The sequence below is a fragment of the Macaca thibetana genome, chromosome 11, assembly GCF_024542745.1.
Source record: "Macaca thibetana thibetana isolate TM-01 chromosome 11, ASM2454274v1, whole genome shotgun sequence".
Classification (NCBI taxonomy): Eukaryota; Metazoa; Chordata; class Mammalia; order Primates; family Cercopithecidae; genus Macaca; species Macaca thibetana.
In genome coordinates this window covers 41,001,359-41,014,437 of record NC_065588.1, presented here as the reverse complement: position 1 = coordinate 41,014,437, position 13,079 = coordinate 41,001,359, and the positions used below count along the sequence as shown (strand labels likewise).

General features: G+C 35.2%; 1 protein-coding gene across 2 annotated transcripts in view; it reads left to right on the top strand.

Annotated features, from left to right (window-relative positions):
* NELL2 (neural EGFL like 2) overlaps positions 1-13,079 on the top strand; it is a 428,865-nt gene that overhangs the window by 94,463 nt on the left and 321,323 nt on the right. For both annotated transcript variants that reach the window (XM_050749376.1, XM_050749375.1), the window contains exon 4: positions 12,462-12,612. In XM_050749376.1, the coding sequence (XP_050605333.1) occupies positions 12,462-12,612 (151 nt within the window). The remainder of the gene's footprint in view (positions 1-12,461; positions 12,613-13,079) is intronic.

The window sequence follows — 13,079 nt, the reverse complement described above, 5'->3', positions numbered from 1 at the left end:
GAAATAATTTGATTATTATAATTAAAGAAGGATAAAAACAGAACAAACTCCCAAAATTGATGTTTCAGGTCAAATTAGCCTATTAGGTAGAATATGAAATTGTGCATTTCAGTACTTCAGCTCTGCATAATTGATGGGACACCATGTACTATCTCTTTGGCTATTCAGCAACGATTCTGTTAGAATCTGCTTGTGGAGTCTGAGGTTGCACAATTCATAACTTTCACATTTTATAGATGTAAAAATCTTTTATACGTCATTATTTTTTATTCCTTCTAATTAATAGGTATGAATAAAATGTTAAGGCTATATAATAGAAATCTTACCTTCATCTTGTTTTCTTCTTTTTATGCTAATCATTTTACTAGAGCCATGTCAAAACAGTAACACATATGTGGTTAGAAAAACAACCAGTTTTTTGAAAGAACATTCATTTTTTTCCTCTTAGGGACTATATGAATATTTGATCAGATCTCAAAGAAAATAAAAGAAAGGCTTGTGATTCAGTTTTCACTTTGGAAACTTTGACTTATAAACATTTCTCTTTTGCACTTTTTTTAAAGATAGATGGTTACTATCTTAATAGATGAACACTTTGCAAACACTAAGTGTATGTGTGTTTAAGAAATAACCAGGTACTATCTATGGGATAATTTAAAATGAGAAAAATTACCTAATTATTAAATTAGGTAATTATTAAATATATAAACTTTAATGCTAAGGTGAATAATTTGTTAATTTAAGCACTACTTCATACAGTAATGACTGGTGTCAGTATACGAAGGTGCAGTTGAACCTTTTCATGTATTCTTAAGGATAAGACCAGTGAAAACTCAAGTTTTTTTCTTTTCTTTAAAGAAATTCAAACATTTGTTCAAGTTTCAGTAGCTTTAGTCAAGGCAGACACATATTCTATAAATTATCGATGGTTCATGAATTTAATGATTCTTAGGAATTTAAGACATGGGTTAATGATATTAGCTGACAAATTGCAGGCATTCAGTTTGGGTTCAATTTGATATAACGTTTTGGACTGGTTTAAATAAAAGTCTAGCAAATTACTGATTCTTAAATTTGATACATGTGTTAAAAGGATTTTGTTGAGACTGCTACTTAATAGGTACGAGACAGTATCAACAGTGGAAGGCAGTCAGGCTATTAAAGTTGTGAATGACATCATCATCATCATCATTATCTTCATCTTCATCATCATCATCAGTTATCATCATTCTTTTTATTTTCTTAATGTTTCTGCCTTATTTGATCTTTTTTGAATATGTGATCTTATTCTTGAGTAGTAGTGCAGTTAGAGGAAGAGATGATAAAGAGAAAGGCTGTTTGGACTGGTTTACCCACTCAGTTTTGCTGGTATCAAAACAGCTGGTACCTTAGTTGATGAGGTTCTGAGGGACTGCTTCACACTAGCCAAAAGTATTAATCTGATTATAAACTCAAGTGCCAATTTTAATTTTAATCTGAAATGAGAATTATAGCAGTGAACTAAATCAGAGTACTTATTGTCGTTGATCACTACTACTGTCTCTGGAGGAAAGTATACTCTAGAAGCCAAATGATTATCAGAATTTTCCTTGCTAGCATGGAATGAAAACAAATGAAATAGAATAGTCTTCAGAACTTATATTTGTTATATATAAATCTTAATACTTTAATTTTAAGTTCTAAATCATAGAGACATTTTATTATTTGAAGCCCCCCCCATATCCTGACTTTTATTAATGAAAATTCCAACATATACTTCAAATGATTTGCTTAAGGTCAACCATTATAGTTGTTGGTTCTGGGAATAGAACCTGCTATTTTTTTTTTGTTTGATTAGTTGATTAATGCTTATACTTATGATTTCTGATTATATTAATGTATGTATACTTTTATGTGGTTGAAGATTCACAACATTAAGCCAACACACATGTTTTTAATGATACATGTGGAAATGTATATGTTTATTATGCATTGAATCAAATTGTAATTAGCTGTAGATTTGAAAGAAATTTTGGGGGTTTGGATGGAACTGGAGGTGTTTGGGAGTTTAATTGCAGTAAGTAGGTAGAAGGGGAATTTCCAAATTGGTTTTCTAAGAGTATGTTTTTGTTCTCTTCTAAACCAGTAATGTAAAGGGCATATAAATGTGTTAAGGGAGAGGAAGTTGCATCATTAATTGTGGGTTTGTGTGCAGAATGTGAGAAAATATTTGCAAACTACCCATCTGACAGGGGAATAATAACCAGAAAATATAAGGAGCTCAAACAACTCTATAGGGAAAACAATCTAATAACTTGGTTTAAAAAAATGGGCAAAAGATCTGAAAGACATTTCTCAGAAGAAGACATACAAATGTCAAACAGCTATATGAAAAAGTGCTCAACATCATTGATCATCAGAGAATTGCAAAGCAAAACTACAATAAGATACAATCTCACCCCAGTCAAAATGGCTTTTATCCAAAAGACAGGCAATAACAAATGCTAGAAACAATGTGTAGAAAAGGGAACCCTCTTACACTGTTAGTGGGAATGCAAATTATTACAACCACTATGGAGAATGGTTTGGAGGTTCCTCAGAAAACTAAAATAGAGCTACTATAACATCCAGAAATCCCACTCCCAGGTTTGTACCCAAAAGAAAGGAAGTCAGTATATCAAAGAGATATCTGCACTCCCATATTTATTGCAGCACTATTCACAATAGCCAAGATTTGAAAGCAACCAAAACGTCCACCAACAGATAAATAGATAACTAAAATATGGCACTTATACACAATGAGTACCATTCAGCACAAGAAGAATGAGATCCAGCTATTTGCAGCAACATGGATGGAACTGGAGGTGTTTATGTTAAGTGAAAGAAGTCAAGCACAGAAAGACAAGCTTTGCATCTTCTCACTTTTTTGTGGGAGCTAAAAATTAAAATAATTGAACTCATGGAGATAGAGAGTAGAAGGATGCTTACCAGAGGCTGGGAAGGATGGTTGGGTGGGGGCCAGTGATAAAGAATTAGGGATGGTTAATGGGGAAAACAAACAAACAAACAAACAAACAAAACAAAAAACAGAAGAAGACCTAGAATTTGCTAGCACAACAGGGTGGTTATAGTAAAAAATAATTTAATTGTACTTTTAAAAATAACTGAAAGAGTATAATGGGGTTGTTTATAACACAAAGGATAAGTGCTTGAGGTGATGAATACCCCATTTACCCTGATGTGATTACCTCGATATCATTGCATGCCTATATCAAAATATCTCATGTAACTCATAAATATATATACCTACCATGAACGCACAATTTTTCTTTTAAAGTTACAAAATTGTGGGTATGTGGGGAACTCATACGTTTTACTCAGTAATTTTTAAAGCAGAATTATTTTAAAATTGTCTTTTAAAAAAGCCTTCTGTTTTGCAATTTAGTGCAGTTTACTCTCTATAGTTTAGGTTATAGTATCTAGATGAGAGGAGATTGTATGATATAAATAATTTTCTATGTTTGAAAAGCCTGATGATTCTAAGATCAAGTGCAATTTAAAATAAGGGTTAATCTGCCCCTGGAGTATGCATCACTGTAGTGTTGGTAGGACACTATTGTGTAAAACAGGAAGCACGTTGGCCTGGGTTAGGATCCTGGCTCTGCCACTTGAATTTGGTGGGTTCATCCCTATATACCGCTGTAATTGCTTTTGTAAGTTTATAGAAACGAGCTCTGATTTTGAGCCACTTTTGATGATGACCCAAGTGTCTTGGCTTCTCTGTGCTTCCATTTTCTCATCAGCAATTTCTGTTATTATAGAGAAATTTATTCAATCCTAACAATCCTATTTATTCAAAATTGTCATGAGGCTTAAATGAGATTGTTCATGTTTAAAGACTTTGGAAACTTTGTATATAGTGTTAATCAAATTTTAATGGCTTTTAAAATTGTTACCATTTTGTCTTATAAGTTTGCATTATAAAAGCATGAGCATATTGAAGGAAGAGCAATGGAGAGTAACTATAATAATAGTTTTAACTTAATATATTTCTAACCTGAATTTAGAAGACAATAACATTTGATAGTTAAGTACTGAAAAAAAATGGTAATCTCGTGAGTTTTGAAATATTTTAAGTCAACCATTCTATGTCTGAAATTAGACAGTTTTTTTAATAGAATTTTTACATTGTATTTTTATTAGTCTGGTTATGTGGGAGAAAATCAAGTTAGGTTTCTACACACTGCAGTGGGCAGAAACTCATTTAATTCATGATGACAGTTGTGGTGATACTTTTTAATCACAAAGAAGAAAATGATGCTTACCTATTTCTTTGTTATTGGAAGATGGACAAATTCCTTCTCTTTACATTTACTGCTAACACACAAAAAATATTTAAGGGGTTTACTTACACTGACAATGAACTATCTCAAAAATAAATGAATAAGCCGGGTGCGGTGGCTCATACCTGTAATTCCAACACTTTGGGAGGCCGAGACGGGCAGATCACCTGAAGTCAAGAGATCGAGACCATCCTGGCCAACATGGTGAAAACCCCCCTCTACTAAAAATACAAAAATTAGCTGAGTATGGTGGCATGCACCTGTAGTCCCAGCTATTCGGGAGGCTGAGGCAGGAGAATCTCTTGAACCAGGGAAACGGAGGTTGCAGTGAGATGAGATCGCACCACTGCACTCCAGCCTGGTGACAGAGCAAGACTCTGTCTCAAAAAAAAAAAAAAAAAAAAAAAAAAGGAAATGAATAAAGCAGTATGATTTATAATAGCTATAAAAATACTTAGGTGTAAATTAAATCAAGGGGTAAAAGACGTCTACAATGAAAACTGTGAAACACTGATGAAAGAAATTAAAGAAGACACAAATAAATGGAAAGATATCCTGTGTTCATGGATTGGAAGAATTAATGTTATTAAAATATCCATACTACCTATAGTTATGTACAGATTCAATGCAATTCCTATTAAAATTTCAATGGCATTTCCCCACAGAAATAGAAAAAACAATTCTAAAATTTATATCAAACTACAAGAGGCCCCAAATAGCCAACGCAATCTGGAGCAAAAATAACAAAGCTGGAGGCATCACACTACCTGACTTTAATATATTACACTACAAAACTGTAGAAAACTGCATGGTACTGGCATAAAAACAGATATGTAGACCAATGAAACAGAATAGTTATAGCCAAGAAATAAATCCATACATTTCTAGTCGATTGATTTTCAACAAAAGTGCCAACAGCACACAAGGGGGAAAGGACAGTCTCTTCAATAAACGGTGTTGGGAAAACTGGATATCCACATGCGTAAGAATGAAATTAGACCCTTATTTCACACCATATACAGACATCAACTCCAAATGGATTAAAGACTTAACTGTAAGACTACTAGAAGAAAACAGGGAAAAACTTCTTGACATTGGTCTAGGCAATACATTTTTGGTATATGACCCCAAAAGCACAGGTAACAAAGGCAAAGAGGCAAATGAGATTGCATTAAACTAAAAAGTTTCTGCACAAAAATGGAAACAATCAACAGAGTGGAGAAACAATGTACAGAATGGAAGAAACATTTGTAAACAGTACATCTGCCAAGGGGTCCATATCCAAAATATGTAAGAAACTCATGCAACTCAATAGCAAGAAAACAAATAACCTGATTAAAAAATGGGCAAAGAACCTAAATAAAATTTCTCAAAAGAAGTCATACAAATAGTCAAAATGTATGTGAAAAAATGCTCAGCATCACTAATCATCAGGGAAATGCAAATTTGAAAAATTGAGGTATCACCTCACACCTGTTAAAATGACTGTTATCAAAAAGACCTATGATAACAGTTACTGGCAAGGACAAGGAGAAAAGAGAACCCTTGTTCACTGTTGGTTTGAATGTAAATTGGTATAGCCATTATGAAAAATAGTGTAAAGTTTCTCATCAAATAAAAAATAGAACTACTATGTGATCCAGGGATTTCACTTCCGGGTATGTATCTAAAGGAAATTAGTATCTTGAAGAATATTTGTACTCCCATGTTCATAACAGCATTATTGACAGTACCTAACCTATGGAAATAATTTAAAATGTCCACCAGTGGATCAATGAATAAAGAAATATTGGTATATACACACAATGGAATATCATTCAGCCTTACAAAAAGAAAGAAGTCATATCTTTTGCAGCAACGTGGATAAACTGGAGGACAAACTGCTCAGTGAAATAAGGCAGGCACAGAGAGATGAATACTGCATGATCTCATTGTACATGGAATCTAAAAACATTGAATTCATAGAAGCAGAGAGTAAAATGGTGATTTCTGGGGGCTAGGAGTGGGGGAAAATGGGAGATATTAGTGAAAGAGTATGAAGTTTCATTTATGCAGATGATAAGTTCTGGAAATCTACGTATAGTGTGTGGTGACTATAGTTATTAACACTGTATATAGTTGAAATTCAAATTTTCTCAGCATACATTTAAAAAATGCCAACTATGTGAGGTGATGGATCTGTTAGGAACCTTGATGGTAGTAATCATTTCACAATAGATATAGATGTCAAAACATCACATTGTACACATTAAATATATACAATTTTAATTTGTTAATCAAATCCCATTAAGAAGAGGAATTTGGCCACCAAATAAAGAAGAAAGGAATTCCAACGTGACTCTATTTTTCAGTAAACACCCATGTTTGCTACTATATGCATAATTTCATTAAGTACAGTCTATTTTAGAAATAAGTCAGATTCTTTCTCTCTCTCTCTCTGTCTCCTCCTCCCCCCGCCTTTCTTCGTTAACTATGTATGTATATAGTGAATACTTAGCATATTGTCTAAATCCCTAGAAATATAGTGAATACTTAGCATATTGTCTAAATCCCTAGAAATTTTTACTGTAGCCACATATGAACTCATCACTCCATTCTGGTAGTCCCATGACTAAAAATGAATATTTTGATGTAATTGCTTCTGAGCTACTTCATTATTTATTAATAATTGCTTTAAACGGCTACAGGTTGTTTTCTTAATGGGATTTTTAGGCTCTATGCACAATAAAAATGGAAAACATTGAAATACATTTTAGATTTAAACTCAAGCAGTTCTCCAGTTAAAAAGCTCCCATGCAGCATGGTCATGTTGATAAGTTTTTCTATAGAGCTTACTAGTAGCATTTCAAGGCCTGTTTCTCAGCCTCTTTTTCTCTAAGCAGCAAATCAAATGATCTTTGTCCCTGCTTCAGAAAGAATTTCACTTTACGTTGATTTTTGTCCATAAAAGAATGATATTTCATAATTTTCTGGAAACAGAGAGTGGTAGGCAGGATTGTATGCTAAGAATAATTTGATGGTCAAAACTTGTATATCAATTTTCAAACTTGGAAACTAGTATTTTGTGGCTGAGTTTGGGATACTTAGAATGAAAGTAAGCTCAGAAAATCACAAGGGTGTTATGGCAGTTGTTGGTTTTCATGGATTCCACAGCCTCATTGCTTGTAAGAGTAATAATAATAACTATTATACTTCTCACAGTAAACCCATGGTCTTTACTACATGCTAAGAACAGCTAATAATCTCCATGGTTGGAATTGGAACCTCATTCTTCTGGCTTCAAAGTTTGTTCCTGTAACCACTGCATTTTATTTTTCTGTATTTGATTCCTAGCAGGATTCCTTGTTGAAAGATTGCTTAATGCATATCTAAATTAAAATTTTTGCCAGATGCGGTGGCTTATGCCTGTAATCCCAGAAATTTGGGAGGCCGAGGCGGACAGATCACTTGAGGCCAGAAGTTCAAGACCAGCCTGGCCAACATGATGGACCATTGTCTCTACTAAAAAAAATACCAAAATAAATAAATAAATAAATAAATAAAAATCAGCCAGGTGTGGTGGCACACACTTGTAGTTCCAGCTACTTGGGAGATTGAAGCACAAGAATCAGTTGAACCTGGGAGGCGGAGGTTGCAGTGAGCCGAGATCACATCACTGCACTCCAGCCTGGGCAACAGAGCAAGACTCTGTCTCAAAAAAAAAAAAAAAATTAATTCTGAAAACTTTAATGATAATAGAAATAAAGTAAAATTAATTCCTGGATGGTGGTTTCCTTGACTTGATTTAATGATCAGTGCCAGAATTGGGTCTTATCTTATTAATCATGGGAACTTAGAGTCTCTCTGAACATTATGTAATCCTTGAGATGAAAATATAAGGCAGGAATGCCAATTTTACAAATTTGGAAATAGAAATGCAAATGAGTAAAATGACCTTTCTTAAAATCACTACTCAGCTAGTTACTTAAAGAACTAAAAACGTTATCTTATATAATTACTTTTTTCTGAATTATTTTCTGTGTTGGTGCACTTTTATTTGCATTTGTTTGTGACTGGCAATTAGGCATGGATAAAGGATGCCATGTTCAGGAACAGTACAATTTAGTGGAAAGAATACTGGCCCAAAAATTGTCATCCCCATTATACCTCTAACTGCTGGTGTTTTGGGGTGAACATGGAAATGTTCCATGGCTTTTTTTGCTCATTTTAAAAAAGGAAGTAGTAATTGTTGCTGCTGTCAAGTCTCCAGGGCTTTGTGAGAACAAAATGGAACATGAGTTCAAAAGGAAAAAATATATTATTATACAATTTTGCAGGATAAAAGTTGTATAGTATATGTGCAGCATTATAGAATATGTGTGTGTGTGTGTTTGTATTTATTAAGCTTATATATGCTGCCCCTGCTGTGCTACTGACTTAGTGTTTCTGTGGTCCATCCTTTCGTTCTCCTCTCATTCCTGTGACTCCTGTGATTTACTCAGGCATGCTTATGATTTTAGGTAACACAATCTGGTGACTTCTAAATCTATATTGCCAACTTTAACCTCTTTCATATCAAATTCTGAAGTACTAGCATTCTACTGGACGTGTCCACATGTATGTTACATGGCATTTTAAAATCACTATTTCTAAAACTGAAATCCCATTTGGGTACCATCAGGCTTCTACTGCATTTCCTTTCATTACGTCTGTGCAGCTGGAAACATTGCAGTCAATTGGATTCCTTTTCCTCCTTTCTTTTACCTTTTGTATGTGATTTATTAGTGACCAAGTTCTTTAGATTCTACTTTCTACATATATCCTGAATCCTACCCCTCCTGTTTACTCTGATGCCACTTACAGGGTTTAGGCCCTCATCAAGTCCTTCCTGGACTTGGACATAATGAATTCTTGAAAACATGTTTTTAAGGGGAACAATACATTTAAGTATTTTAGGGTGAGCTAAGGGTTGGAAGCAGAAGGTGTTCTGTGGACAGAGAACCGAAAATTATGATACAATCATGACTTACACTTCCTCTATGTACTCTCTCTGTCACATTCAGGAAATCTTAAAAATCTTCATCTGTGTCCTGGGCTTCTGGGCTGGAGCACCAGGTGAGGAGACCATCCAGAGGCTATGGTAAATCAAGTTGGGTTTTCTCTCTCCCATGGGTGTTCTACACTGCCCCTTACTCCGTTATAGGTGGGAGGCTCATGGAAGCCCATTTTTAAACAATTGTACAACTTGTTGAACTTGGTTAGTCAGGATGGAAAAAAAAAAGAATATTATTGTTCTTATCCCTATAGCATAAGCAGAATGGGGCTTCTGCTGACTTTGTTCATGCTGGAGGGTCCCTCCTTCTTGCAAGCCATCCCATCCCCATAGAGGTAGCAAAACAGGAGGACAATGGGCTGGGAGGAGAGGTTGAATAGGATAAGTGGTCTTGTCCTGAATTGTGACCCTGCATGAGTGAATGAACTTCAAGTCTAAGCTGGATGGAGGCCTCATAGCACCCCATCTACCACCCTGGTGGGGTGGAGGATGGTTCTGCTGTGCGGGTCTCCTTAAGCACTTCATTAAGCACCCCAATACAAATTATCCATCTACCTCAGAGTTCCCTTGGACCTTCCCTCATCAACATGCCTGACAAGCAGTGCAAACACTATTAGCTCAGTATCACCATTACTAGTCTAGTCAAAGCCAAAGAAAATCAATTTGATTTGGGAAAGGTAGTTTAGGGGTGTCAAAATATGATATTTAAATATGTGAAATCTAACCTGTATAAGTTAGTAATTACCAAATTGCCAGACTTCTCAAGCGGTCTCTTTCCAGTTTTTTTCTTTCTTGAAGCAACCCTTCCACATGGCCACTAGAGAAATTTTTTTTCAAAATGCGGATTGATCAATTTTTTTGATGTTTTCCCTTCACCTACAGTTTCCTTCACCATGTTTTCAACCATAGTGACGTACATTTTTACTAATATTCAAATGTGATTCATTCTTCCAGGTTCTTCATTCTTTTACCTTAAGGCCAATCTTTACTTGTCATTTCATCTGAAAGCAAAACAAAGTTAAAAAGTAAGTGAACAAAATACAGCCTCTCAGCTCTGTTCACAAATCTAACTCCAAAAGCAATAGTGAATAATATAGACATTTAATAAAGTTCTTCTGTGCATACAAAACAACACAACAGCCTAAGAATCTTCTTTGAGCATCTTATCTGTAAAGTTCCATCTTGTAAGGCAGCTGCCACACATTTCCAAATTCCTTTTCTCTTACTGTAAGAGCTCTATCTCTTTGGGCCACATCCTTGAACCTCTCTGTGGGTCTGAGCATCATTTCTGTATTCACTGTAATCCTTTCTCCATTTTTCTCATTTGCATCCCCATCTATCATCCTGTTCAGCAAGACAAAGGATGCTGCTGAAGTTCTACCTGCCTGAAAAGAGGAGAAGCATAATAAATATTTATAATTTAATTTCAGTTTGCTTTTAGCTATTAAATTAAAATGAAGTAATGTCGTTTGTGAATGATTCACTTCTGTATAAATTAGAATGAATTAAAAGTTAACACTAGATGAAATCATTCTCAATTAGATTTTGCATGCTTCCTTGAGGAAACAAAAAATTTTGGAGCTAAGAGGAATGTTGTGGAATCTCCTCCACAGCCTGTCTTATCCGTAATAGAGCCTGGGGAGAAACTATTGCATTGATTAGGGCAAACGTTTCAGATTACTGTTATGCTTTTGAGTTATGAAAGTTGATTGGGAATGTTGAAGTTTCTTTTTTGCAACAAGATAGTTTCTTTTTTCTAAAACTTTGAACAACTATCCCAAGTCTGACTTCATTACCTTGGATGAGGTACCTGTTCCTGAACCGATTACTGTGCGCAGGGATAGGTGATGCCCTGATTGGTCAGGTCTGTGTCACATGACCAATTGTAGCAGAGAGGAAGTCAAGGGTTGAGAGTGGGGAGGGATCATTTCTCAGTGGTAAATAGGGAGGTTTTTTGTTTGTTTGTTTGTTTTGTTTTGTTTTAAACCAGGAGAGTAAATTGATAATGGTGATGGAAACAGCAGGTGTCCCATTAGGTTGGCCTGTGAGGTCCTGCCTCATCCAGTTTCCCAGCCCCATCCAGCAATGTCTGCTGTTCATTCGCTAAATGTTTTACAGTGCATAGGACAATCCTGCACAAAGAAGGATTGTCCTCTCTAAATACCAGTTCTTCCATTGAAAACTACTTATCTAGACTGAAGCATAGGAAAGAGGAGGGTAATCACAATACAAACTGCATGTCTACCTCTCGTCAATCTTCTTTGCATACACTATGAATAGGAGAGCCTATGCTCAGCTAGCAGATTGTTTGAATGATAGGTTTTTACTAAGTGCATTTTTATCCTTATCTGTTTCCCCATATAATCTGGGTCCAGAGGTTGGAATACAAGGCTAAAATATGCAGAAGTTCAGGATAAAAGTTTCTCCTCTCTTAAGTAAACTTTCCTTGGCTAAGCTTTCTCTAAGCCTGGGGAAGAAATGGGAATTAAGTTCTATGTATTCTTTTTTTCAATATCTATGGTGAGATAATTTGATCTTAATACCTCTTCCACTGCACAGAAGGCTGAGAGTGACTAATTTCAATGATCTTTTAAAAATCTATTTATAGCAAACCTTCTGGCTGAAGAAACCAATGTGGAGGGTGGCACATAGATTTAAATCCAGTTTTCTGTCATGAGGTGTCATGATTAGAAGCTAACTAGTTCTAGTGTGGTCGTTTAGGTCCTATTCTAGGAAGCACATCTTTTTGTTCATTGTTGACACCGATGTTGCTGTGGTATCTAGAATATAGGAATTGTGTAAAGAGAAAACTTGGGAGTGTACATCCTCAAATAAGGTTTTTTGATTCTTTGCTTCAAAGGTGACATTTTTGAAAACAGATTCCTGAAACACAAGTTCAATAATTCATGTGTGATTTTATTGTCCCATGTTATTATATGTAGCATAAAGTCTTGTTGAAAAAGAATTTACCAAGAGTCTGAAACTCGGTATTTATCAGCTGCTACTGATATACTTGATAAAGTTTTTTGAAAGATGTTACATGTAAAAGATACTTCATAAAATCAAATTCTAGTCTATTCTTAGTATATGTTTTGTTTCTTTTTTAGATACTCCCAGAAGCATAAAAGCATCCACTGCTACAGCTGAACAGTTTTTTCAGAAGCTGAGAAATAAACATGAATTTACTATTTTGGTGACCCTAAAACAGACCCACTTAAATTCAGGAGTTATTCTCTCAGTTCACCACTTGGATCACAGGTAAATGTGGCTGCTGTAGTTTCCTGTGTTTTCATTGTATGTGGTTAAATGAACATATTAAAGAGAAGTAAACAAAAGCTTTCTTCTCTGGTATATCTCCTTATGATTTGGGAGGCTGAGGTGGGCAAATCACGAGGTCAGGAGTTCAAGACCAGCCTGACCGATATGGCGAAACCCTGTCTCTACTAAAAAATACAAAAATTAGCTGGGCATGGTAGCACACACCTGTAGTCCCAGCTACTTGGGTGGCTGAGGCAAGATAATTGATTGAACCCAGGAGGTGGAGGTTGCAGTGAGCCAAGATCATGCCATAGCACTCCAGCCTGGGTAACAGAGCGAGACTCCCTCTCAACAACAACAAAAAGATTGATTTAAGGTAGAATGGTTTTGTTACATTATACAAAAATCACAAGCACAGGTAATTGAAAGTAATTGCCTAAAAGCAGAAGGAGTTGCTGCTTTTCAGG